General features: G+C 43.2%; 1 protein-coding gene across 1 annotated transcript; it reads right to left on the bottom strand.

Moving 5' to 3' along the window:
• Positions 1-3,753: 3,753 nt before the first annotated feature.
• prickle2b (prickle homolog 2b) lies at positions 3,754-23,486 on the bottom strand. Its single transcript, XM_083907966.1, has 7 exons — positions 23,340-23,486; positions 16,024-16,137; positions 14,455-14,592; positions 11,258-11,461; positions 8,508-8,694; positions 5,041-5,928; positions 3,754-4,946 (listed from the first exon to the last, which is right to left on the bottom strand). Exons 1-7 carry the CDS (start codon positions 23,469-23,471, stop codon positions 3,988-3,990), a joined length of 2,622 nt encoding a protein of 873 aa, XP_083764092.1. The 5' UTR covers positions 23,472-23,486; the 3' UTR covers positions 3,754-3,987.
• Positions 23,487-26,162: the final 2,676 nt, after the last annotated feature.

The raw sequence follows: 26,162 nt of genomic DNA, 5'->3' as shown, positions 1-26,162 counted from the left end.
ACATTTGACAACATCGTCATATCAAGGTTTTGAGAAAGACTGATCAATATTTTTACATTTTGACAATTTACAGACCAAACAAGTACTTGATAAATCAATCAAATAATCAACAGATACTGTTTTGTGGGTAAAATACCATGTAGAGCCTTCTTATCAACTGGTATTGTTGCTAATATTCGCTAACAGTAGCTAGCCGGATGAACAGGGCTCAACCGTAGCCCTTTACTAGCACTACATGCTAATGCATCGCAGCTAAAGGCACAACACAACCACAGTGACATGAAATGGAAGCTGAAGCTATACAACACTTTTGGAGTGTTTTCAACAGCCTGTAAGTGAATCTACAGCCACTTTAGAGGACAGTGAGTCGGCAGAAAACGTTAGCCTGATGCTAACATTGCTCCCACTGGTGACTAAAGTAAAGTACACTCACTACAGTTAACCACACTACACCTAACACTAGTGTTAGCATGTATTTACATCACACATTTCACACATTTGATTAAACTACCACACAGTTCAGTTTAAGTTTATGTTACACACTTTGCTAACTCCTCATTTTTACATATTTGAGTACATTTTCAGTGGTAAACACTCACCTGTGTTTGCTCCAAAGTTTCCCGAGTTAGCAAAAGAGCCGAAACCTGGCGAAGAAGCTCCGCCCACAGGAAGTGGAAGAGGCCACGGCAGATTTAAAGAAGGGGGGATTTGAAAAGAAGCAGTTTTCCCATGTATTAAATAACTAAGTGATCTAGATTCATCGCTTTTTTGTGAGGTACTTTCTTTTGTTATATGAAATATATTTAAATAGATTTTATTGTGTTCAAACTTCAGTATTGTTGTAGTTCACTGCTAACTTCGTTAAAGTCTTAGTTGATTATTCCTTAAATGAGTGGATATACAGTATTTGTAGCTTTCTTTCCACTTACTTTGTTTACTTTTATCATTCGTAAAGTCACATTATTTTCATTAAAAGCCCTATTTTTTTTGCTTCATTCCAGTTCTTGTCGGAAATCAGAACTTCAGTTTACCAAACAAACATAGGAATTTCCAAGATGGCTGCCTCCTGCGTCAACAGAAAGAACCCTCTGCTACTCATACGGTTAATTGCACTTGTGTCTTGTTTGGCCACGGGCTGCCCATATTTTGTGAAAATGGTCGACAGCTGTGTCTCAATCCACACGGGAACGCGTGACTAACGGAACACCGAAACAAAAGCATCATCACATCTCGTTAGCTAAATCCTCGCGTCAGCGGTTCCTAACGTGTGCTGATGCAATAAAAAAAAAAACAGAACCTGGGCTGCATCTGTTTCCGGGAACAATAGAGTGTGTTCTCTCAGTGTGTTCGTCGGAACACATGTGGCGTATTAGCGCGGCGGCGGAGAGTGACTCGCGCGTCGACCTCACACCACAATGTCGTTCATTTACGCCATTGGTTCTCAAAGTGCGGCCCGGGGGCCAATGGCGGCCCGCAGAAACATTTCTGGCGGCCCCGCAATGAATTACAGTTGATAGTTTTAATCCAGGAGCGACTAAGCTTGTTAAATGTTTATTGGACATTACTGGATACAGACCAATAAGTGTAAACTGTACAACTGTATTTACTATGTTATCAAATTTTGGACGACATAGTATAGTATGACGTTTTTGGCAAATTTTGGACCAAAAATTTTTTCCCCAAAAATTGTCAAATTAGGGACGACATAGTATAGTATGACGTTTTTGTCAAATTTTGGACCAAAATTTTTTCCCCCAATTTTTTTAACATTCTGAACGACATAGTATAGTATGACGTTTTTGTCAAATTCTGGACCAAAAACTTTTTCCCCAAAAATTTTAACATTTTGAACGACATAGTATAGTTTGTTTTTGTCAAATTTTGGACCAAAAAATTTTTCCCAAATTTTTTTTTAACATTTTGAACGACATAGTATTGTATGACGTTTTTGTCAAATTTTGGACCAAAATTTTTTCCCCAAATTTTTTTTAACATTCTGAACGACATAGTATAGTATGACGTTTTTGTCAAATTCTGGACCAAAAACTTTTTCCCAAAAAATGTTAACATTTTGAACGACATAGTATAGTATGACGTTTTTGTCAAATTTTGGACCAACAACTTTTTCCCCAAAGATTTTAACATTTTGAACGACATAGTATAGTATGACGTTTTTGTCAAATTTTGGACCAAATTAATTTTTTTTTTAAACTGGACAACATAGTTATTACTTTTTTTTTTTCCTTTGGCGGCCCTCAGTCCAATATTGGGTTCCTAAATTGGCCCTCGGGTATCAAAACTTTGAGAACCCCTGATTTACGCGTTCGGAGCTACGTCACAATGATCACGAAAAAAAACGAAAATCACTGAAATTCTCCTTTATTCCAAAGGACCAGGTCAGTCAAATCAAACATGCATATGTTGTTGTTTTTTGTTATTTACTATCTCTACATTATAGATATTTAATACATAAATGATTCTATCCATACAAAATATAAAAATATGTGATGCCTCATTTACAACCATATTTACACAGACTTTTTTTTTTTTTAAACTTTTAACTTAAAGTGAAATTATTAACTCATTTGTCTATGTACACACTCTGAACTGATTACAATAGTACAGTATATACTACTTCGAAATCACATTGTGTGAAAAACAAAAGAAAGAAAGAAAGAAGCTAACTGTACCAAACAACAAAAAGAAAAAATAGAATTGCACATCAGCTTTTTTTTGATAAACAACGTGTGACTTGATCGAACTAAACGCGTAAAAGCCAAGTTCGCAAATCCACGACTTGCACGTGTTGGGAGTTTATTAGCATAACTTAGCTCGGTTTTGACTGTCAAAAAGCTCCGATGAGCTACGCTACGAGGCTACGTTCAGATTAGCAGGCTGAAATGACTCAACCAATCTTCAAATCAGATTTAGTGTCACTTTAGAACGTGGTCCATGGATGTCTTAAACGGCACAACGTGATCTTCTGTACACTCTTAGAAATAAGGGTTCCAAAAGGGTTCTTCTACAAGGGCTGAGGTTCTACCTGGAACCATTTGCTTCTGAGGGTTCAATGGTTCTTGGTAACACCGACGGTTCCAGTAAGAACCATTTTGATCCAGAGAACCCTTTATCCCGAATAAAGGGTTTTAAAAAGGTTCTTGGTGGAATCCTCCAAAAGGGTTCCAGGTGGAACCTTTATAAAAAGGTTCTACCTGGAGCCAAAAAGGGGTTCTCCTATGAGGACAAGCCCGAAGAACCTTATGGTTCTACTTAGCACTTTTATTTCTAAGAGTGAAGCACGGAAGGACCGACCAGAGGCCGAGGTGACCTCAGCTAATGTTTGCTAGCATATTTAGCTACTTGATTAGCTCTGTCGCTACAGACGGAGAAGCTATGAACAGTTAAAGGATGCGATGTCAAAATCCAATGTCTCCCACATCATCAAGTCTGGATTTTAGTTTCAACATCAGGTGAAATACAAACTGCGTTGCAGGAACAGTGCGACCTTGTAGCTACTTGAAAGAACTAGCTTACTGCTACTTCCGCTTCTGCTCAGGAAGTTCCATCCATAATCGCGCAGGGAATAAATTACGCTCAGATCTCAGCAGACCAAATCTTGATTCAAATCAGATTTGAAGAACGTGGTTGTAACAGTTCAGGTTTCAGCTGGTGTCACCCCCCCCCAGGTCTCTAATTTCGGGTTTGCGAAATTGCCATCAATCGTGGAAAATCGTGTCGTGTGAACTGGGCTTGAACAGCGTTAATACTCAGAGGAGATTTTCAGAAACATTTAAAGTGAACAGACATGCAAACACGGTTGCTTTTTCACTGTTTACCAACTTGTTGTTCATCACTGACTTTCAATTACATAATATTCAACACACACAACAACACTGGATAAACGCATGGTGAGTTTCGTTTCTGTTTTTGGACGGTAGTGGAGGTTAGTGTCCACAAGGTGGAGAGAGGTGCTAAAGGTTCTCGGTGTTAGGATATGATGCAGTTCTTGCTTTTTCTGCGTTTGTGGTTGTACACCTGCCCACCGCGACTGGCTCCGCCCATTCCCGTGTTGTACTTGTGGACCAGATCCTGATTGCTGAGGTATCGCAGCTGAACGGGTCTGGGAATCGGCTCGCCCAGGAAGTAACCCTCGTCCTCTGAATCGGAGGACGAGGAGCAGGTCGAGCACCAATCGTCATCGTCGTAATCGTCCCAGGAGTACTGGCTCAAACCGGTACGTCGGCCGGCCCCGGGGTTCTGCAGTGTCAGGTCTGAAGTGGTCCTGGGACACTGCCTGAAGAACTGGGGTTGATAACGTCCCCCTCCTCCTCCTCCTCCGACACCAAACTGGTCTCTGGCGCTCCTTGGTGGTGGAAAACGGTCATAATCCTCTCGCACTCGCAACTGCGGTCGTTCCTGAGGCCTCGGTCTTCGCTCTGCCACTAAATTGAGGGCGTTTTCTGAGCGAGATCGGCGGGATCTCCGGGAGCGGTGGTGGTGATGGTGCCGGCGCCTCTGCGGAGTCTCCTCTGGGGCTTCGATCCGGAACGCTGCCGCCCTTCCACCGCCGCCGCCGACTCCCACCACGCGCTCGCTGATGGGCGGCAGACGGGCAGCATTGGCGCTGCTCACCAAACTGACCCGGTCCTCCTCCTGGAAGGTGAAACCTGGCGGTAGATGGGCCTTTGCCATTCCAACGCCCATGCCGGCAGGATCACCGTACTGCCCCTTATAGTGAGCGGACCTGGGCGGGTCCATCTCCATGTACGGCTGGCCGGAGGTGAGGCTGTGCATGGAGTCAGAGTTTCGAAACTGCACCGAAGAGTTCAGAGGTTGAACATTGCTTTTCTCCGACGCGTTCGTCATTCCAGAGTCTTTGCTCAGGTCCGGCATGGAGAAACGGGAAAGGTGCTCCTGACGCTTTCTTCCGCCATCTGCTGAGTTTCCTGAGAGAGGAAACAAAGTTAGATTAAATTTGTTTGGGGACAGCCCACATTCACAAACAACGACACAAAGATCTCACGCATCACCCAACCGTACCATTGGTCAAGGCCAAGGACTCCATGGACCCTCTTGGGGTCTGCTCCAGGGGGGTCAGCTGCTCAGGAAAGTTAAGTGCATTGATGGGGTTCCTGCTTCTTGCCACCTGGGTTGCTGCTGGCATCCCTACATCCCTGTCCCTCTGGAAGCCGTGCAAGCTGATCGAGCGTTTGTCAGCGGAGAAGCCGTTGCGGTACTGAGAGCAGTGGGAAACCTCGGTGAAGCTCTTTTGGGTCATCAGCTTGGGGGGGTAGTACTCCTCTGGAGTGGACTGCTGGAACCAGGCCTCGTTCATAGAGTGGCCCTTCATGGCCGAGATGGGAGGTTTCTTAAAACCTGCGTTGTCCAAGATACTGTGATCCTGCTGTTGGGTAACCTTTCCAGAGCAGGCAGAGGTGTAGGTGGTCCTGACATTGCACTGGCTGAGAAGCTGGAGAGGGGTGGGGTTGGCAATTTGGTCTGATTGGGACCCGTAAGTATATCCGTCACCGGTTTGCTCCTGGTTCTGCCAGGCCGGAGGATCGCGAGTCAAACTTGGCGTTTGGCTGGACAGGCTCAGAAGATCCATTTGTAAAGAAAGTGGGTCCACCTCCCCTGAAAACCTCTCCGACTGTCCTCCACCACCCCCTCCTCCTCCTCCTACACTCTTGCCCATCTTGGAGCTGCGTCTGGACTCTCTGGTGGACCGAGCGCTTTGGAAGGCAGAGTCAGACGAGTCGGAGCCGTTCGGTTCCTCGCCCAGGCTGCAGGACCGCGAGCAGAAGATCTGGCCCTGCTTGGGCAGGAAGGGTCGACCCAGCAGAGATCGCTTACAGCGGGCGCAGCAGAAGCAGCCCTCGGTGGCGTGCCAGTGTTGACCGTCGTATGTCATCTGGCCTTGATCAATGCCTGCAGGAAAGACCAAAAAACAACAACACAAGCTTTAGCTTAACTTTACAAAACAGTAGCCTGGGTGAATCCAGCCCAGAAAAGGTCTGCAAAAAGGTCTAGCAAGGATACCGTTTTGGCCTACTTCAGAATCTCCTAAAATGGATTACATTGGTAGGTTGAAAAAGAACAGAAAACTTGGATCTTCCAGCCAGATAAAGGTGGTGAAGTAGATGGTATGAATCTGTTTTGCCAATGCGTGCAAAGCAACCGGGTATAAATCCGGTTCTTTGTGCAGGGGGCGCCGTACGCAATGCAGTCAAGACTCAATTATGTAAGCACCTAAAACAACACCTGAATTATCCCTTTCAGGTAAAATGAACGATTGCAAGTTATGGCTTCTCATAATGAAGGACCCAGATCATCACTAAAATCTAATACTTACAGTCTTTTTTAAAGACGCTGCTCAAACTTGATTTTTCTTTGTACAAAATGCAGCCAAAATGAAAATAGTAGCCCGTTAAAAGCTGCGTGTTGAGTGAAGGAACGGCGCTAGAGGCCGTCACACACGACTGCGCATGACCACGTGACTTTGGGGGCCAACTCGTTTCAGAAACGGGGGCCCAGCGTTAAACAAAGGCATTTTATTTTCAGCATGTTTCAAGTTGTCTCGCAGGGAAAAGAAAAGCCAGCTATTTGGCTAATGGCTGCCATCTGGTTTCGGCCGTGTTTTCTGATGATGGTTTCCATTTATAATCAGTTGTGCTTTTTAAGCCAAATACTTTATACTCCGTATCCTGTCTGACAAATAATTACAGAGTGGATTTCGTACGGGGAGGTGGGCGCCAGAGTCACACCTGGGCATCCTTTCAGGGGGGAAACCCAACACACACACACACACACACACACACACACACACACACACACACACACTTTATAAGAGGCGGTGGCACGAGGCCAAGACGCTCTAATATGAAGCTTTCCTGCTGAAAAGGATCCCAGTTTCTTCTCTCCGTGGGGGTCGCCCTCTAAACACTGCAGCGTTTGAGTTTTGCGTGATGGTAAACTTTGCATTTAACCGACAGGCCTTTGCATGTCAGCTCAGTGCACACTGTATATAATGTATAATGTATAAATACCGTATTTATCTACTCTGAAAAACCCTGACATGTCTCACGGAAACCAGGCCGCAGAGGACGAGATGTCAAGGAATATTTATAACTGTGTAAATATATACAGTACCGTGCAAAAGTGCATTAGATGTGTTGTTTTAGCGTTGCTATGATAGACCGTATAGGACAATTACTGTATGTCTTAATCAGTTTGGGTTTTGATCTGCAGACACATCTGGCGAGGACGTCATTTTGGTGTTGACCCTCGACCACATTTTAAGTCTTATAGCGCTCGATTCTACTCGGTTTTGGTATCAGTCACGTCGTTTTCCTTTACTAGACACTGATTTTTAGACATTTCCTTTGCTAAATGTTGGAGATTAATGCATGTTTTCAGGATTTTTAAGTCTTTTTTAACCCGATCCAAAGACTGGCATTGTTTGGTTTGATTCTGGTGTCAAATGTCGCACTCTCTGACCAATGATTGGCCGGCGATCTGTTGACGTCACATTTTAGTATCTGCTCAGCTCGCTTGGACTTCTCGCCAGAGCAGGTACTAAAACAAGTACCAGGTACCAGGTTCTGATCACTGATGGGAAAGAACTATAACTGTAGCATGGAATAGCGCCATTATTTAACTGAGGCAGACTTTAGAAGGGGGCCCACGGTTGGTGTAGTGGTTAGCACTCTTGCCTTTGCAGCAAGAAGACCCGGGTTCCTGGGTTCGAGCCCCGTTTGGAACAACTTCGGAACAAGGGCCTTTCTGCCATGAGTTTGCGTGTTCTCCCCTTGTGTGCGTGGGTTTTCTCTGGGTTCTCCGGCTTCCTCCCACAGTCCAATCGCATGCGATATGGGGATTATCGCACGTTTAAATTGACCGGTTTGTCTCTATATGTGGACTGTCCCGTAACCCACCTATCGCCCAATGTCAATGTCAGCTGAGATAGGCCCCATGACCCTCTGGTGGAGGATAAATCGGTAGATAATGGATGGATGGATGGACATTTGAAGGTCTATTAAGTAAGATTTGGTGACATCTGTTGGTGAGGCTGCAGACTGCAACAAACAAAGGACTCCTGTGCTCAACCAACCCTTTCCCAATCACGTCAGGAATCTACGGTGCCCTTCACATACCAGGAAGGATGTCGTCATCAACGAGCACGGCAGGTTGTTTGTTAGCTAATGAAGTTCCCGATAACCTGGAGCACCATGGAGCAAGATGGCTGCCTCCAAAAAGCAAGGCCCTTGACTTCAGTATAAAGTAAAATGCCAATTTCTGACCAATAAAGCCTTTAAACTTCTGGAAGTCATACCACATCCTTTCTATTGTTTTCTCTTTCTCGCTACAAAAACGAGGTCAGTCTCTTGCTATTGTCCCTTGTAGCATCCCCCCCCCCTTCTCTCTAAGTGTTCCTAACAAAAGACCTGCAGGTGATTAATGAAGCCTCGCATGAACAGTGATAGATGTGAGGTGCGGCGGCGGCGTACCGATGTGTTCCCCGCAGGAGTCGCAGTACTCGGCGTAGAGCGACTCGAAGCAGGAGCAGCAGTACGGCCGACCCTCCTTCATGATGTAGCGCTGGCCGCCGAGCACCGTCTCGCACTCGAAACAGCAGAAGTGCTTCATGTGCCAGTGACGTCCCTCCGCCTCGGTGCACTCGTCCGCCAAGATGATCTGAGGTGAGGAAAAGAGAGTCCGTCGTCATAGGTTAATGTGAATCTCAATTTAGCGCATTACATGTGGCGTCGTCTACGCTTCCTGTGAAATAATAATAATAATTTGAGTCACTTTATCTCTCGCTAACCCTGCTAATACCAGTGTCTGAACCATAATGCGAGGAATACTTCATTGGTACTTGGTATAAAAAGTTTGAGAAACACTCAAACGTGATAAGAAGGAACTTCCACAGTAAAAAGGGCCAGAATTTTACAAATTACCATTTAAAAATAGCACACCGATACGAATGAAACCAATTGTTTTTAACGGAAGTGGCACTTTATTTTTGCAAATTAAAGGTAATTTTCAGTCGAATTTTTTTTAAATATAATGGAATTCATCATATGTTTTGTCACGGGCTAACGCGTCGCAGCTGTGAGCACAGAATCAAGATGAAATCAAACAAACAAAACAACACTTATTTGAGTGTTTTGACGCCTGAAACTGACATAAATGTTGCGTCACCTACAAGAGATTAGCCTGATGCTAACATTACTCGCACTACGGGAACGTTAGCAGACATTACGGTAGCCTAACAGCTGCTACTCACTTTAATTGTATGTTCTGTTATACTTTTATTATCTTTTATATGATCAAAATTGTATTTTTAAGCAAGTAGTACACAGGAAATTACAATAAGGAAATCTTTAATCTTGTTCTCAATGTCTGCGATTGCTAGCTTGCCGTGTTGTCACGATAGCTCACTGTAACGTAGCTAAGCAAGCTAATGCTACGCAGAGCAGCAAACACAGATGCTTTTTTTCATAGTTTTTACAACATACGTGGTCCTTTTTCTGCTACTAGCATTAGTTAGCTAAGTAGGTAGTATTAGCTTGCTAGCGCCCTTCTCTATGTGTGTGTACTTCTTAGCTTTAAAGGGCTTTTTTTCCCGGGTTAAGACCTGGTTTTAAGGTTAGGGTTAGAGCACTTAGTCGTGATGGTTAACGTTATAAATAATGCGTGTTCGCTAAGACGCACACAAAGACTTTCCCTCCCTTACAAACTGCTTCCTTCCTCCTCGGCAGCAGAGATCGTCGTCTTCATCAGTGACTCGTGCAGCAGGTTAACGTGTGCTGGAATTTAAACGGCGCATTAACTTTTAATTTACGCCGCCGCCGTCGTATCACCGGGGCGATCTTTAAGGCGCTAACGGTGTCGTTGTCCCCATTCGCGCGGTGCTAATGGTTTGGAGATCGTGACATTGAGGGGGGTGACCCCCATTAGACTGGAAAAGCCTTACATTCATGTATATATATATATATATATATATATATATATATATATATATATATATATATATATATATTAATATATATAGCGTGCAGGTGCACATCATGTGTGCTATTTGAAACCTTTTTATAAATAGCTCTGTTTGTTCCACGTCAACGGCACAGTGTGTTCATGGAGGACATGTGGATCTGTTAAAGGGACAGTATGCAGGATTTGCTACGCAATGACTGAATGAATGTAAATTTTTATATAATACATTTTTTTTATATAATAAAAAATCAGCAAAAGTATTTTAGCTGAGTAATGTTTGGGGTTGTTTATCACAAATGTGTACATTTGTTCATAAACGGTCTAAAAAGACTGGTACCAGACTAATATCAATATCGGCATTGAACACAAATAATACAATAACATTTTTTTTTTTAAATAATAATTTAATTAATGACACTTTTCAGGCTTAAATGCAAGGTTTTTTTCCTGATAAAAATGAATACAGACGGAGAAAAATCTGAAAGTCGTGTTCTGCTGAGAATTAGCACGAAAGTCAAACTTCAGTATAAATAAATATCCATATATTTAAATTAAGTCATGCTTAAAATTTACTTTAAAATAAAAATATATATTAAAATTTGTTTTGAAAAACATTTGAATAGTATGAAAGAGTTTATTGCTCTTCAACAAATTGCTCTTTATCATGTTTATCATTGTGATTTTATATAAAAACAAGATAAACGGATGCAATTATAACAATAAATTACAAAAATAAACTATAAAAAGAAGTAAAAAAAATCCTCTGGGCTCAGTTTACAGCCTCACAGCTAACAATTACATTCATTCATCTCCGAATTATATTCTAAATTAAAAACACTCAGCCAGTGTTTTTCCGCAAAAAAAACCTCAAAATGACGATGTCCTTGAAACCAAAGATATTTTTGGAAACGGTTTCTCTGTGACAAGAAAAAACACACAATAACTATGTAATATAATTTGGTTTGATTTAAGACGCCAAAAGAAACTTGTTTTTGTTGTTGTTCCCTCTTCAACAACACATAGTACTTTTTCCTGGTGCTTTTTTTTATTGTTATATTACTAAATATTCTTCAATATTATACATTTATAGCTCTGAAAATGCATATTTATTGTTATTTATTACCTATAACATGAGTGTATTTGCTTATAAATGCTTATTTTATCGCAAATAAAAGTGAAAAAGAACAGACTCAATCGGACAGTAATCCAGCGTACTGCAGCTTTAACTGATCCAGGTGTGTGTGTGTGTGTGTGTGTTTACCTCGTCACAGGCGGTGCAGCGTGGCTTCAGCCTCTCCGCGTGGTGTCGGCCGCAGTAGATCTTCCCGTCCTGGTTGAAGTAGATGAGGTCGACGAGGAGCTCGCGACACGCGCTGCAGACGAAGCACGCCGGGTGCCAGCACACGTTGTGGCCGGCGCGCGGCGCGAACACGGCGATGTCGCCGCCGTTGATCTGTCCCCCGCACTGCGACGAGACGAAGACGAAGAAGAAGAAGAAGAAGAAGAACGTTTTAATTTCACGGCGTTTTTCCACGTCTTTGAAAAAGCAGTTGTTTTGGCTGTTAATGAATCGTTAGAATGAGTCGATTTAAAAAGGATTCGTTTCAAAGAATAGTTCAGAAAAACAACAAGAGTCGAGACGAGCACAGTGTTGGAACTGTGTAATGGAAAAGCGCCATTAGTCCGACTAAGAATAGTCTGATTTTTAATTGGACTAACACTCAGAAAACCATGTTTTCAGTTCACAGAGACACAAAAGATGCGGTCTGTCATTTGGTACGGATTTCAACACGCGAAAATAACAGTGTAAAATATTTTAAAATAAATGTTTGTTTGTTTGTCAAATTTATTTGATTCATTTAAAAGAAAAAGATTTTTAAAAAATCAGATCATATTTTTTATAATAATAAATAGACCGCTCCAGTTCCACGCTAAAGGAGCTAACGCAGCTCATACAGCTAATGCAGCTAATGCAGCTAATGGAGCTAACTGGTAAACGGTGCCTGGACTGCGGTTCCGCGGCACCCAAGTAGAGTAGAACAGAGTTGAAATGAGTATTGTTAGAGCTGTGTAATGGAAAAGCGCCATTAGTCTGACTAAGAATAGTCTGATTTTTAATTGGACTAACACTCAGAAAACCATGTTTTCAGTTCACAGAGACACAGGAGATGCGGTCTGTCATTTGGTGCAGATTTACAACAACCCTAAATCACAAAATAGCGCTAAAGGAGCTAAAGGAGCTAACTGAGCTAACGGAGCTAACGGAGCTAACGGAGCTAACGGAGCTAACTGGTAAACGGTGCCTGGACTCCGGTGCCGCGACACCCAAGTAGAGTAGAATAGAGTTGAAATGAGTATTTTTAGAACTGTATAATGGAAAAGCGCCATTAGTCTGACTAAGAATAGTCTGATTTTTAATTGGACTAACACTCAGAAAACCATGTTTTCAGTTCACAGAGACACAGGAGATGCTGTCTGTCATTTGGTGCAGATTTACAACAACCCTAAATCACAAAATAGCGCTAAAGGAGCTAAAGGAGCTAAAGGAGCTAACGGAGCTAACTGGTAAACGGTGCCTGGACTCCGGTGCCGTGGCACGTAAACATGACGCATCACGCACTTCTTTTTCCAGTCAGTCGTCATAGAAATGTAAAGCGCTAACATGTGTTAACTTTGACGCTGTTAGCACCGTTAGCGCCCCAGCACTAGAAAGACAACAAAACTAAAAAAAACAAACAAGAATACGTGGAAATAAGGCAAAATTACGTCATATTTTTGCAATTCCTTTGTTTCTAAAATCGATTTGTTGCATCAAACTGGTTCTGACTCTTGAAATTCAGCCTCAAACCCGCGTCTGAATGCGTTCACAGATCACGTTGAGATGTTAAAATCAGGTCTGAACGAGGTCACGGACACAGAGAGGGGAAACTAAGTGGCTGATGGGGGGATGATGGAGGACGAGGGGCAAAGGGGACGAATGGAAATGGAGAATCTACGAGAGGATAATAGGGAGAGTGAAACTGGTGGAGGGGGGGGGGGGTGTAAAAGAAGAGGAGCTGCAGCTATAAACAATAAAGAGTGTTAACGACACACGGGAGGGAGGATTGGATCGGTCCACAATCAGGTTCATCTAAGTGGCTCAAAGCTGGAGGGGGTGGATGGGGAATTAAAATCAATACACACTCTGTACATGTGTGTGTGTGTGTGTGAGCAGCCCAGTGAACGTGTTCAGGGCTTTAAACAAAAATAACGACCGGCGAACGCCGACCTGCGTCACTTTGCTGCCGTAAGAACTCGTCGTCGCGGCACTCTGCTGTCCCACAGGGCCTCTGCTAACGCTAACGCGGACCGCGCGCTAAATATTTAATGGCACACGTGCGATGTGGTGTGTTTTCAGGCAGACGTTGGAGCCTTCGCACGGGAAACGTGACGAAATTCAAAATGCAACCGCTTCAGTCTACGATATATGACGTATGTTTGTCGCTTTATTGCTTTAGCAGCGTCAACGTTAACGCACTTTAACGCATGATGCGTTTCCATGACGACTGACCGGAAAAAGATCGGAGTCCAGACACCGTTTACCGCGTACGTGTTCCTCTGTTTTTAAAGGTTAGCGTTACTTTAGAGACTCATTTTAACAATCGTCAACGTTATCGCATGCTAGCGCATGGCGCGTTTCCATGACGACTCACCGGAAATAGACGCACGTGACGTCATGTTTACTTGACTCCCAATTGTTCCCAATGAGTCTCTAAAATAACACCAAACACTAAAAACTAGCGGCGCTAAAGGAGCTAACACAGCTAACGCAGCTAACTGGTAAATGGTTCCCTGACTTCCAGTGCTGCGGTACTAAAATAAACATTACGTCACGCGCGTCTTTACCCGGTCAGTCGACATGGAAACGCGTAATATGCTAACGCGTGTTAACGTTGACGCCGCTGTCGCTGTTAATGACGTTTAACTAGCTAACAAAAAGTTATTGTGTAACTTTGGTGACCGAAAGCTTTTGTTCAGATTTGCGTCAGTGACTCAAACTTCGCAAAAACAAGGCAGCAGTGGACCAGAATCGTCGGAGATGCAGTGGAAAACGTAATTCTTTAGACGTCGTAAACTAGCGTAAGGTGTAGCTTTTAGTATCAAGCTACAACCATCACTTTGACAAGGTCAGCACATGGTGATGGAAGCAGACGACGGTTGCGTCTTTGTCCTTCATATTGTCGCCCGTGAAACACGGCTCACACATCATCGCAAAGACCTGATGTGACGGAGGACGACGGTGAATAAATCTTTCGAACCATCCATCGCTTTCACCGCGGTCGACCTTTGCTCCCGTCACACTTTACTCACTCCCGTGACAGCGAGCAGAAGAAAGGAAGGACGGTGGTTTGCCTTCAGACGAGTTGTCAGATACAGATACAGTTTACTGTGTGGAAAATGACGTCTCCGTCAAGTTACCTGTTCGCAGATGGCGCCGGTCATGGTGACGGGGAACGGGCGGACGTTTCCGCGGCCCAGGTTCTCCCGTTTACGCTGGTTACTGAATAGCTTGAGCTCTCGCTTCTCCTCGTCGTCGAGGCCGTTACAGTAGCGAACCTGGACAAAGAAACAATTTGTTTACCTGTCAGTAATGTTCAGATTATACAGCCTAGAAGTGCATCAGACTGTCTGACGTCATTTCTGTGCAATCTGAATATAGCGTGGCGCGTAATAGTCATCAAAAGTTGATAATGGGAAAAAGTGACGGCCCTAGAAACGTGACATTTCTTAAAGCTTAGTTTAGAGCTGTCAATCAATATATATTTTTTTAATTCATTAATTGCAATTTATCACATCTTTTCATGTTGATGTCTAACGTAAGTAGCTATTATTACATGTTTATTACATGTATATGAAGAGCACAGGTCACAATATGATCAGCACTCAAGAATAGAGAGAACGGCTCAATATTTGGCAGTCGGTATGTTGATGGATGGATAGAACAGCTCACTATTTGGCAGTCAGTCTATTGGTAGATGTGTTCGACATCTCATTGTAGACAGACCAAACAGACAGACCAAAACACAGACTGCCAAATAGTGACCTGTTTTTATATTATAAAGACAGCTCACTATTTGGCAGTCAGTGTTTTGGTAGAGGGACAGAACTGCTCATTATTTGGCAGTCAGTCTGCTCGGTGAATTTAGAACAGCTCACTATCTGGCAGTCAGTCTTTTGGTAGAGGGACAGAACTGCTCATTATTTGGCAGTCGGTCTGCTCGGTGAATTTAGAACAGCTCACTATCTGGCAGTCAGTCTCGGAGTAGATGTAAATGACAACTCATTGTTCGGCAATCTGTTGATGCACATATAAAAACATCTCACTATTTGGCAGTCAGTCATTTGGTAGATGGACAGAACTGCTCATTATTTGGCAGTCAGTCTGTTTGGTGAATTTACATCAGCTCAGTATTTGGCAGGTATAAGCATAATGGAGTTAGAATTTCCAAAATAATACTTAACATTTTATCTGTATGTAGTTTCTTGCCTGTGTTTGATTTTATGACCTTTTAATATATGTAAATCGCCTTTGAGCGCCCCCTTTAAAAGTGTAATATAAATTAAATGTAACATTATTATTATTATTATTATTATTAAGGTTTAAATCCAGAGCTGTTGGCTTCAGGGACCCGGAGAAAAACCTCAGAAAATCAGTTTTAAATCACTTCTTTAAAGCCATTTTTTACAGATTGGCAGTCATGTGACCTTGCCCTTTGACCCTTTATTCACAATAAAATGGAACCTTTACGACTAAAATGAGCTTCATAAATCAATTTAAATGATGATTTTCATGACTCACTATCTCACTGACATTTTCCCTGTGTTTGTCTCTCTGTGTGTCATCATCCCTTCACCTCTCTCTTATCTCTGTTTTGCCCTGAAGGAGTGAGGGGGTGAGGGGGTGAGGGGGTGAGGGAGTGAGGGAGTGAGGGAGTGAGGGGTGGATGGATGATGTTGTGGAGGACGGAGACACTTTGGACTTCTCACCTCATTGTCGTGAGGCGGGAGCTGATGCAGCAGCTGCTTGATGCGGTATTTCTCTCCTGGGCTGTTCACGTAGGGAACCTTGTCCTCGGGCAGGGAGCTGTAATACTGATGCACCTGCAGAGCCGCACATAGAGACAAGGAGGAAGAAGACGGCGATGAAGAACGACGACAACAACAACAACAAACGGGGCAAATAAAGAGCAAATACACAAGGGAACAGACTGGGATTATTGCGGATTATTGATTTGACTTCACCGTCATCGTTTTGTTCAGTCATCAATTCCGTGTTTTGTCCATTTAATGTCACACACACACACACACACACACACACACACACACACACACACACACACACACACACACACACACACACACACACACACACACACACACACACACACACACACACACACACACACACACACACACACACACACACAGGTTTGGTTGGACAGTCTTATCCCTTACCTTAACCATAACTAGTTAATGCCTAACCAGAACATATATATCAGCTCACTATTTGGCAGAGTCAGTCCCTGTGTAAATATAACATCGACAGCTCATTGTTCGGCGGTTTGTTGATGCACATATAAGACGGCTCACTATTTGGCAGTCAGTCTCTGAATAAATGTAAATGACAGCTCATTGTTCGACAGTTTGTTGATGCACATACATACAGCACACTATTTGGCAGTCAGTTTTTTGGAAGTAGATGGACAGAACTGCTCATTATTTGGCAGTCAGTCTGTTGGTGGATATACTCAGCCTGATATTCAATGTATAGAACAGCTCACTATGTGGCAGTCAGTCTCTGAGTAAATATAACAATGACAGCTCCTTGTTCGGCAGTTTGTTGATGCACACACAAACAGCTCACTATTTGGCAGTCAGTTTTTTTCGTAGTAGATGGACAGAACTGCTCACTATTTGGCAGTCAGTCTGAGTAAACGTAAATGACAGCTCCTTGTTTGGCAGTTTGTTGATGCACATACATACAGCTCACTATTTGGCAGTCAGTTTTTTGGTAGTAGATGGACAGAACTGCTCATTATTTGGCAGTCAGTCTGTTAGTGGATATACTCAGCCGAACCAGAATTCAAATTGATGTCCTAAACTTAACCCAGGTCTTCAGAAATGAGGTCATGCCTCATTGGGACCAGGTTTTGGTCTCCAGGAGGACGACTGGTCCCGACAAGGTCAGTGTTTATGGCAGAAAAAATGTCCTTAAAGAGGTCGAAAAAGGTCAACAAATTCACATTCTCGTGCAGCAAACAGAGTCACAGACTTAAGGCATTCCCCTCGCCTGTTACCCTTAACTTAACCCTAACCCTTTACCTTAACCTAATTATAAATAACCATAACCCTAAAACCAGGTCTTAATCCCTGCGCACACACACACACACACAGGTGAAATCACGCGTGTGCGACAGTGGGATTAATGCTAATCCAGCCATTCGAAACGACTCGGCCGCTCTTTCTTTACATTACAGCGTCAGACAATGACTGTGTCATCTCCCCGTTATTTATGACCGTCTTCTTCATTCCACTGTAACGGGGGGGGGTCGGGTTGTTACAGAGGTCAGGCAGCGACACATGAATGTGACTGGAGGAGGAGGAGGAGGAGGAGGAGGAGGAGGAGCAGAACCACAAAAGCCACAGGGCTTTAAAGGGAGATTTGAGGACAGAGGTCACAGACAGACGTGGTATATAGAAAAGCTCATTATTTGGCAGTTATTTGGTTATCCTCAGCCTGATTTTGGATGTATAGAACAGCTCAGTAAAATACGTTGGTAGATATATTGAACAGCTCCCTATTTGGCATACAGTCTGTTGGTAGATAGACTAAAAGCCTGATACTGGGTGTATAGAACAGCTCGCTATTTGGCAGTCTGTTTGTTGTGGACGTATGCAGCAGCTATTACACTATTTGGCAGCCCGTCTGTTGGTAGATGGATACGACAGTTCACTGTTTTTGGCAGACAGTCTGTTGGTGAATTTCGATCAGCTCAGTATTTGGCAGTCACTTTGTCGGTTGGTATATAGAAGAGCTCATTATTTGGCAGTCAGTCTGTTGATGTTTATCCTCAGCCTGATTTTGGATGTATAGAAGAGCTCAGTATTTGGCAAACAATATATTGATGGATTTATTGAACGGCCCCCTATTTGGCAGTCAGTCTGTTGACGGATATACTCACCCTGATACTAGATGTATACAACAGCTCACTATTTGGCAGTCAGTCTCTCGTTAGATGTATATGACAGCTCACTATTTGGCAGTCAGTCTTTTGGTAGATGGACAGAACTGCTCATTATTTGGCAGTCAGTCTCTTGATTAATTGCACAGGATAGCATATTATTTGGCAGCCAGTCTGTTGATGGACATATAAACAGCTCACTATTTGGCAGTCAGTCTGGTTGGTGAATTTAGATCAGCTCAGTATTAAGCAGTCAGTGTCTTGATTAATCGCGTGGAATGGCATATTATTTAACAGTCAGTCTTTTGGTGGATGGACAGAACAGCTCACTATTTGGCAGTCAGTCTCTCGGTAGATGTATATGACAGCTCACTATTTGGCAGTCAGTCTCTTGATTAATTGCACAGAATAGCACATTCATTTGGCAGTCGGTCTGTTGATGGACAAATAAACAGCTCACTATTTGGCAGTCAGCCTTTTGGTGGATGGACAGAACAGCTCATTATTTGGCAGTCAGTATGGTTGTGGTTATACAGAACACGGCAACATCAACTACTGCCTGACACTCAACATTATACTGAATAAATAAACCAGGTATTTTCGAGAAATGTTTGAATAACAACTCAGTTTTATTTGTTTTTGCATAAAATGCTGAAAAGAAGTTCTGTAAATTTACTTGTTGGCCTAAAAAAAAACCCCTCCTGTGACCATCTGTGGGTCCTGACCCAGTTTCTGGGAGGAACTGAAGTGACTTGACACTGCAGCTCTGTGTGTCTGTTGCTTACATACAGTACATTTCATGCCTACGTTACACATCCAGGACATCATTTGCATCTTTTCAGCTGTGCCGACAAAGCGCTGAGTCACCGGCACTCGCACAACTCAGCAAAAAAAAAAAGAGACAAAAACAGCCGTTAAAATTGAATCTGCTACAAAAACAAAAAAACGCCCTCTTTTTTCCTCGACGTTTGACTGCAGCTACGACGCCGTAGTCGTGTCTTTGTCTTTGAGAAAGTCCGTCCTGGTGCCTGGTGCCGTCTTTCCCATCTCTTTTACCCCCGTCTGGTAATTAAGTGCAATGGAAAGCAGCTGTGTGAGGCCATCACTCTTGTCACTCACATGCAAAAAAAAAAAGAAAAATGCTGCGATTCGCCTGCGCTTTTAAAAATACTCCAAAAAAAAAGTCCTTGCCCTGTCTTTAGTTTGGTCTGCTTTGGATTACAGTTATTATCACAAGCTGCTCGTCCTGGATCTCACTGCAACTGTGCGTCCATCAGGCTCATGTGTGTGTGTGTGTGTGTGTGTGTGTTTTAGTGTGTGTGTTTGTGTGTTTTAGTGTGTGTGTCTTATCTGTCTTCAGATCTTTCCCTTGGGGCGATGTGGCTTTCACCTCCAGATTGTAACCCTGCTGTTGTTGAAAGCATGTTTTGTAATTTATCATTAGCGTGTGTGTGTGTGTGTGTGTGTGTGATCTATCATTTCCTGTCTTTTCACGGGTTTTCGACGCCCTTTTAGCGAAAAAAAACAAAAAAACAAAAGAAACTACATTTCCTGGGAAGAAAATCCAGAAAACAACCTTCATTTGGAAACGACTTAAACCGATGTATACGACGGCTCATTGTTTGGCAGTCAGTTTGTTGGTTGACGTATAGAACAGCTCACTATTTGGCAGTCGGTCTACTGGTAGATAGATATGACAGCTCATTGTCCGGCAGTCAGTCTGTTGGTGAATTCTGATGAGCTCAGTATTTGGCAGTCAGTTTGTTGGGTGACGTATAGAACAGCTCACTATTTGGCAGTCGGTCTATTGGTAGATGGATACGACAGCTCATTGTTCGGCAGTCAGTCTGTTGGTGAATTAAGATCAGCTCAGTATTTGGCAGTCAGTTTGTTGGTTGACATATAGAAGAGCTCACTATTTGGCAGTCGGTCTATTGGTAGATGGATACGACTGCTCATTGTTCGGCAGTCTGTTGGTGAATTTAGATCAGCTCACTATTTGGCAGACAGTCTATTGGTAGATAGATGCAACAGCTCACTATTTGGCAGTCAGTCTGTTGGTGAATTTTGATCAGCTCAGTATTTGGCAGTCAGTTTGTTGGTTGTCAGAGTCAGACAGGAAACTGATTAAAAACGCGCTAGCTTATAGCAAGAGATACAGCGCCACCTACGGAGGCGGAGTCAGACATAGTTGGACTATGACCTTAGCCCGATTTAACTGTGCATGCAAACGTACTGAGCGTAGGATAAAGACGTGGGCGATGGATGGATGTTTACGTACGCGTATTCCTCCAAAACTGTAGGGGGAGCTCCGTAGACGAGAAAGCCGATATTAAGCGACCAGAGTTGCAAAGTTCAGAAAAACGCAGTGTTGTGTCGTCTCTTAGCGTTTTCCACAAATAGCATTTTAGTGCGTACCAAAAGTGCCGGTTCTGCGTGGCTAAAAAGCCGACACGTGAACAAAGACTTTACGCAGATTCTGATCTTATTTACGCTGTATTCAGAATATCGGAGAACGTCGTCTCTTTGATAACGTCTATGCCTCTTTAGCGGCTTCAGGTTTGTCGACAGAGATTCACAGAAATAAAAACACAGCGGAGAGTGGATGAGTCCAAACTAAGAGCTGAGAGAATCCCTGATAATCCTCACATATGAAGACTGAAAGCCTCTGCTGCTGCTGCTCTGAAATCCCTCTTTACAACAGACTTTACTCCAGCGGTCGCTGAACAACAGCCTCAAACACACACACACACACACACACACACACATTCTTGTACTTGCTGCATACTGAGGACTGGGTTGCTGACAAAGTGAGGACCAGCATTTCCACTTTATAAATCAACCCAATTACAAATATCTACGTCATGAATGACATCTACAAAGAACTACTGGTTGCAGTACCATAAAATGTCTGCAAAATTTGAAAAAAAAATTTGACCCAAAATTTTTGACCCAAAATTTGACAAAAAAAGTCATACTTTACTATGTCGTCCACAATTTGATTTTTTTTTTTTACAAAATTTGACAAAAACGTCATACTATACTATTTCGTCCAAAATTTTTAAAAAAATGAAAAAAGAAATGTTGGTCCAAAATGTGACAAAAAAGTAATACTATACTATGTCGTCCACAATTTGAAAAAAAATTTGAAAAACATTTTTTGGTCCAAAATTTGACAAAAAAAGTCATACTATACTATGTCGTCCACAATTTGAAAAAAAATTTGACAAAAACATTTGGTCCAAAATTTGACAAAAACATTTGGTCCAAAATTTGACAAAAACATTTGGTCCAAAATTTGACAAAAATTTTTGGTCCAAAATTTGACAAAGACATTTGGTCCAAAATTTGACAAAAAGTTTTGGTCCAAAATTTGACAAAAACATTTGGTCCAAAATTTGACAAAAACATTTGGTCCAAAATTTTACAAAAATTGTTGGTCCAAAATTTGACAAATTGTTGGTCCAAAATTTGACAAAAATTGTTGGTCCAAAATTTGACAAAAATTGTTGGTCCAAAATTTGACAAAAATTGTTGGTCCAAAATTTGACAAAAACTTTTGGTCCAAAATTTGACAAAAACTTTTGGTCCAAAATTTGACAAAAACTTTTGGTCCAAAATTTGACAAAAACTTTTGGTCCAAAATTTGACAAAAACTTTTGGTCCAAAATTTGACAAAAAAGGTTGGTCCAAAATTTGACAAAAAATGTTGGTCCAAAATTTGACAAAAACGTCATACTATACTATGTCGTCCAAAATTTGAAAAAAAAAGGAACAAAAAATTTTTGGTCCAAAATTTGACAAAAAAGTCATACTTTACTATGTCGTCCACAATTTGAAAAAAAATCTGACAAAATTTTTGGTCCAGAATTTGACAAAAAAATTCTGGTCCAAAATTTGACAAAAAAGTCATACTATACTATGTCGTCCAAAATTAGATTTATTTATTTTTTTGACAAATTGAGTACGGCATGTAATAGCAACCTAAGTAAGTTATTTCAATTGAAACAAAGTGAGGACCGGCCAAAATGTCCCCACAAATTATCTCACTTTGTTGGTTAAAAACCCTCACTCGTCCTCAGTATGCCCCAAGAACAAGAACAAGAACACACACACACACACACACACACACACACACACACACACACACACACACACACACACACACACACACACACACACACACACACACACACACACACACACACACACACACACACACACACACACACACACACACACACACTGTTCCCTGTGGAGAAAGTTAAACCCACTGCTGAGGACAATCCTGCAGATTAACTCTGTTTCACTCTATTGTTGCTCTGTTTTTTTTCTTTACCTCATGCTGAGGAAAATCAGGAGCTTTTTTTTTTTTTTTATTCGCTCAGCTTTAAAAACTCTTCCACACGGAGTCATAAAAATATAAGAGAAGAAACGAGAAAACAGCGGAAGCGTGGACGGTTTCATACGTGTTTACAGCAAAAATACGACTTTTAAGAAGGTGTTGTCTGATATTGTGCCTTAAATTCTAAGTAAAAGTATAACTAACTTTATTTTAATAAGACACCACGGCTTTAATGATCAGTTACGAGCTAAAACAAGGAGGAAAAACATCTATTTTTTCTTATTTTAACAGCATGAAAAACAACTCATTATCACAGTTCTGGCAAACTGAATTTGAATGTAGTAACCGTTTTTGGCCACATTCTTACATATGGCGCCTTTGAGTGATTTAAGTTGGGAAAACGCGGAAGCGGCACCATACGAAAACCATATTTTTTAGCCGATTGTTGTTATTACGTCCCGTCACGTGGGGTTAAAGATCAGAGAGCTGGGGCTATGATATCATAATTTTCCCAATGTAGCATATTTGCCATTTACGCGGGAAAACGGGGATGGCGTTTCCCAAAAAAAATAAAAAATGTCAGGTCCCAGAAAACGCCGTTTCCATACGGACAGAATAAAAACATTCAACTTTTTCAGCCTTTAAACAAAACTAGCAAATCTGTATCTGTGAGGACCCTGAAACTAACCTCCCGCGACCCATCTGTGGGTCGCGACCCAGCGTCTGTTTGGGGCGAGTGACCGACACACAACATTCAGTGAACGCGCGGTGGTTACCTGCTCGGGTTTGAGTCCCGGCGGCACCCAGGCGTACTCCTCCAGGGCACAGCCGGAGTCGTCGTCCGACGTGGAGTTCCTCTGGAAGTCGTACATCAGCTTGGTGACCGTCTTCTCCATTTCTACAGGCATGACCGGCAACGCATGCTCCTCGCGACGACACTTGCAGTGCACGCAGATCTTCCTGGATCATGGAAAAAAAAAAAAACACAAATATAAGGTGAATATGTATTTAACAGGCAGGTTTTAATGAGCGCTTTGACCTTCAGAAGCTATCTGACCTTCATTCTGCAGTCATTTGTGGTTATTAACATTTAGTTTAGAACGCTGAAGCATTAAGAGGGAAAAATAACAACTGTTTGAGCCAATAAAAACTATTAATCACCCAAAAAAACAAGGTTTGAATTCTGTAAAAACGCCATTCAACGCCCGGCCTGCACATGACTGCAAGGCGGCCCCCGTCGGCGTGTGAACTCCTCAGAGGTCAAAGGTCAAGGCTTCCTGCCGCAGCTCTCGCAGCCGAAGAAAAAAAACAATGCGGGTGCAACAAACGCAAAAAGCCCGAGTCGTCCTGCGGGGAAACGTCAGAGTATGAGGATATAATCGCAAACAGGCCGTGGAAATTAGCCGAATAGAGCCAGTGACAGTGATGGAAACCAGTGCTGTGTGCAGACACACACCGACACACACACACACACATTTGTGTACAGCAGTCTTCATGAGGACACACTCCATTCTCTACCACTTTATGTTTATGTTTACGTTTAACTTGACCATCACAATCACAGCAAAACCCTAACCCCAACCCCAACCCTAACCCTAACCCTAGGCAGTGCCTAGAGTTCTACCTGGGGATCAGGCCCTGGCCTCCTGGCTGAATTACCTGGACTGAACCACCATCAACACACGCCGGATCAGGCGGATTGTGCAACCTCCTAACATCTAACCCCAACCCTAACCCTGGGCAGTGCCTAGAGTTCTACCTGGGTGGGGATCAGGCCCTGGCCTCCTGACTGACGGACCTGGACTGAACCACCATCACCAGACGCCGGATCAGGCGGATTGTGCAACCTCCTAACATCTGACCCCAACCCTAAGCCTAACCCTAACCCTGGGCAGTGCCTAGAGTTCTACCTGGGTGGGGATCAGGCCCTGGCCTCATGGCTGACGGACCTGGACTGAACCACCATCAACACACGCCGGATCAGGCGGATTGTGCAACCTCCTAACCCCAACCCTAAGCCTTACCCTAACTCGAGGCAGTGCCTAGAGTTCTACCTGGGGATCGGGCCCTGGCCTCCTGGCTGACGGACCTGGACTGAACCACCATCACCTCACGCCGGATCAGTAAACCTGTGCAACAGAACTTTAACCTCCTAACCTTTAACCCCAACTCCAACCCTAGGCAGTGCCCGAAGCTCTGCCTGGGAATCGGGCCTTGGCCTCCTGGCTGACGGACCTGGACTGAACCACAATCACCACATGCCGGATCAGTGGGATTGTGCTACCTCCTAACCTCTAAACCCAACCCTAAGCCTAACCCTAACCCTAGGCAGTGCCCGAAGCTCTGCCTGGGGATCTGGCCTTGTCCTCCTTGCTGACAGACTTGGACTGAACCACCATCACCACACGCCGAATCAGAAGGCCTGTGAAACAGAGTTTTAACCTCCTAACCTCTAACCCCGACCCTATTTTACCTCCAATCTTAATCCTAAAACCACATTTTAACCCATAAACCGCTCGTTTCAGCTGTGACAGAACGTGAGGAAACCGGACCAAAATGTCCCAATGTGTCATCACTTCCTGTGGTTCAGGCCCTCACAACGACGTCGGTACAAACACACACACATTAAAACACACACACTTGAAGAGCTTCAGAGGGAAACACTAACAGATGCTGAGCCAGAACACTTCTACACTCTCTTTGACTCAATCGTCTCCACCCAGAGAGAGAGAGGGAGCTTTAAAATGGAAAATATTAATGCGCGAGTTTCCACAGAAAACAAGGCCGTGAGTGTTTGACGGCACCTCCTCCTCCTCCTCCTCCTCCACCTCCTCCTCCTCCTCCGATGAGAGTAGAGGAATATTGAAGGCTTCATAAGTAATCCAAAAAACACCAGTTCCAAGGTTCCCACACACATCAAATTCAAGGACGTTTCCAGGACAAATTCAAGGACAGAATGTGTCGACACCGCTTCAGACGGGAGGACAACTTTGCAGGAGCTCGTCTTGGCGTCCACTTTGACTGATTTGTAGCATCTGGAAAAGGGATTTGTCCTTCGGTCTTTGTCACTTGCTCTCTCGTCTTAGCTTTACTCGCTCATTGTTCTGCACGGAATCTCACGTCAACAACGACAACAAGAGAGAGTGGAGAGCGTCCACAACACCGCTAGTGATTACGAGTCCACGTTTGTCCCACGTAGGCCTCGTCGACATCAAATTCAAGGACTTTCCAGGACCAATTCCTTCAAATTCAAGGACCAAAATGTGCAGACACAGCTCGAGATGTGAGAGGGCGACTTTTGTAAGAGCTCGTCCATGATTGTCCCTTTTTGGGATCTTGGTCAAAGTCTTGTTTTAGCTTTACTCGCTCATTGTTCTGCACGGAATCTCACATCAACAACCACAAGAGAGAGTGGAGAGCGTCCACAACACCGCTAGTGATTACAAGTCCACGTTTGTCCCGCGTAGGCCTCGTTGACATCAAATTCAATGACTTTCCAGGACCAATTCCTTCAAATTCAAGGACCAAAATGTGCAGACACAGCTTAAGATGTGAGAGGGCGACTTTTGTAAGAGCTCGTCCATGATTGTCCCTTTTTG

This window comes from Microchirus variegatus (assembly GCF_963457635.1).
Source record: "Microchirus variegatus genome assembly, chromosome: 21".
Lineage (NCBI taxonomy): Eukaryota > Metazoa > Chordata > Actinopteri > Pleuronectiformes > Soleidae > Microchirus > Microchirus variegatus.
Note: the sequence above shows the minus strand (reverse complement) of the source record. Positions and strands in the feature narration are given on the sequence as shown.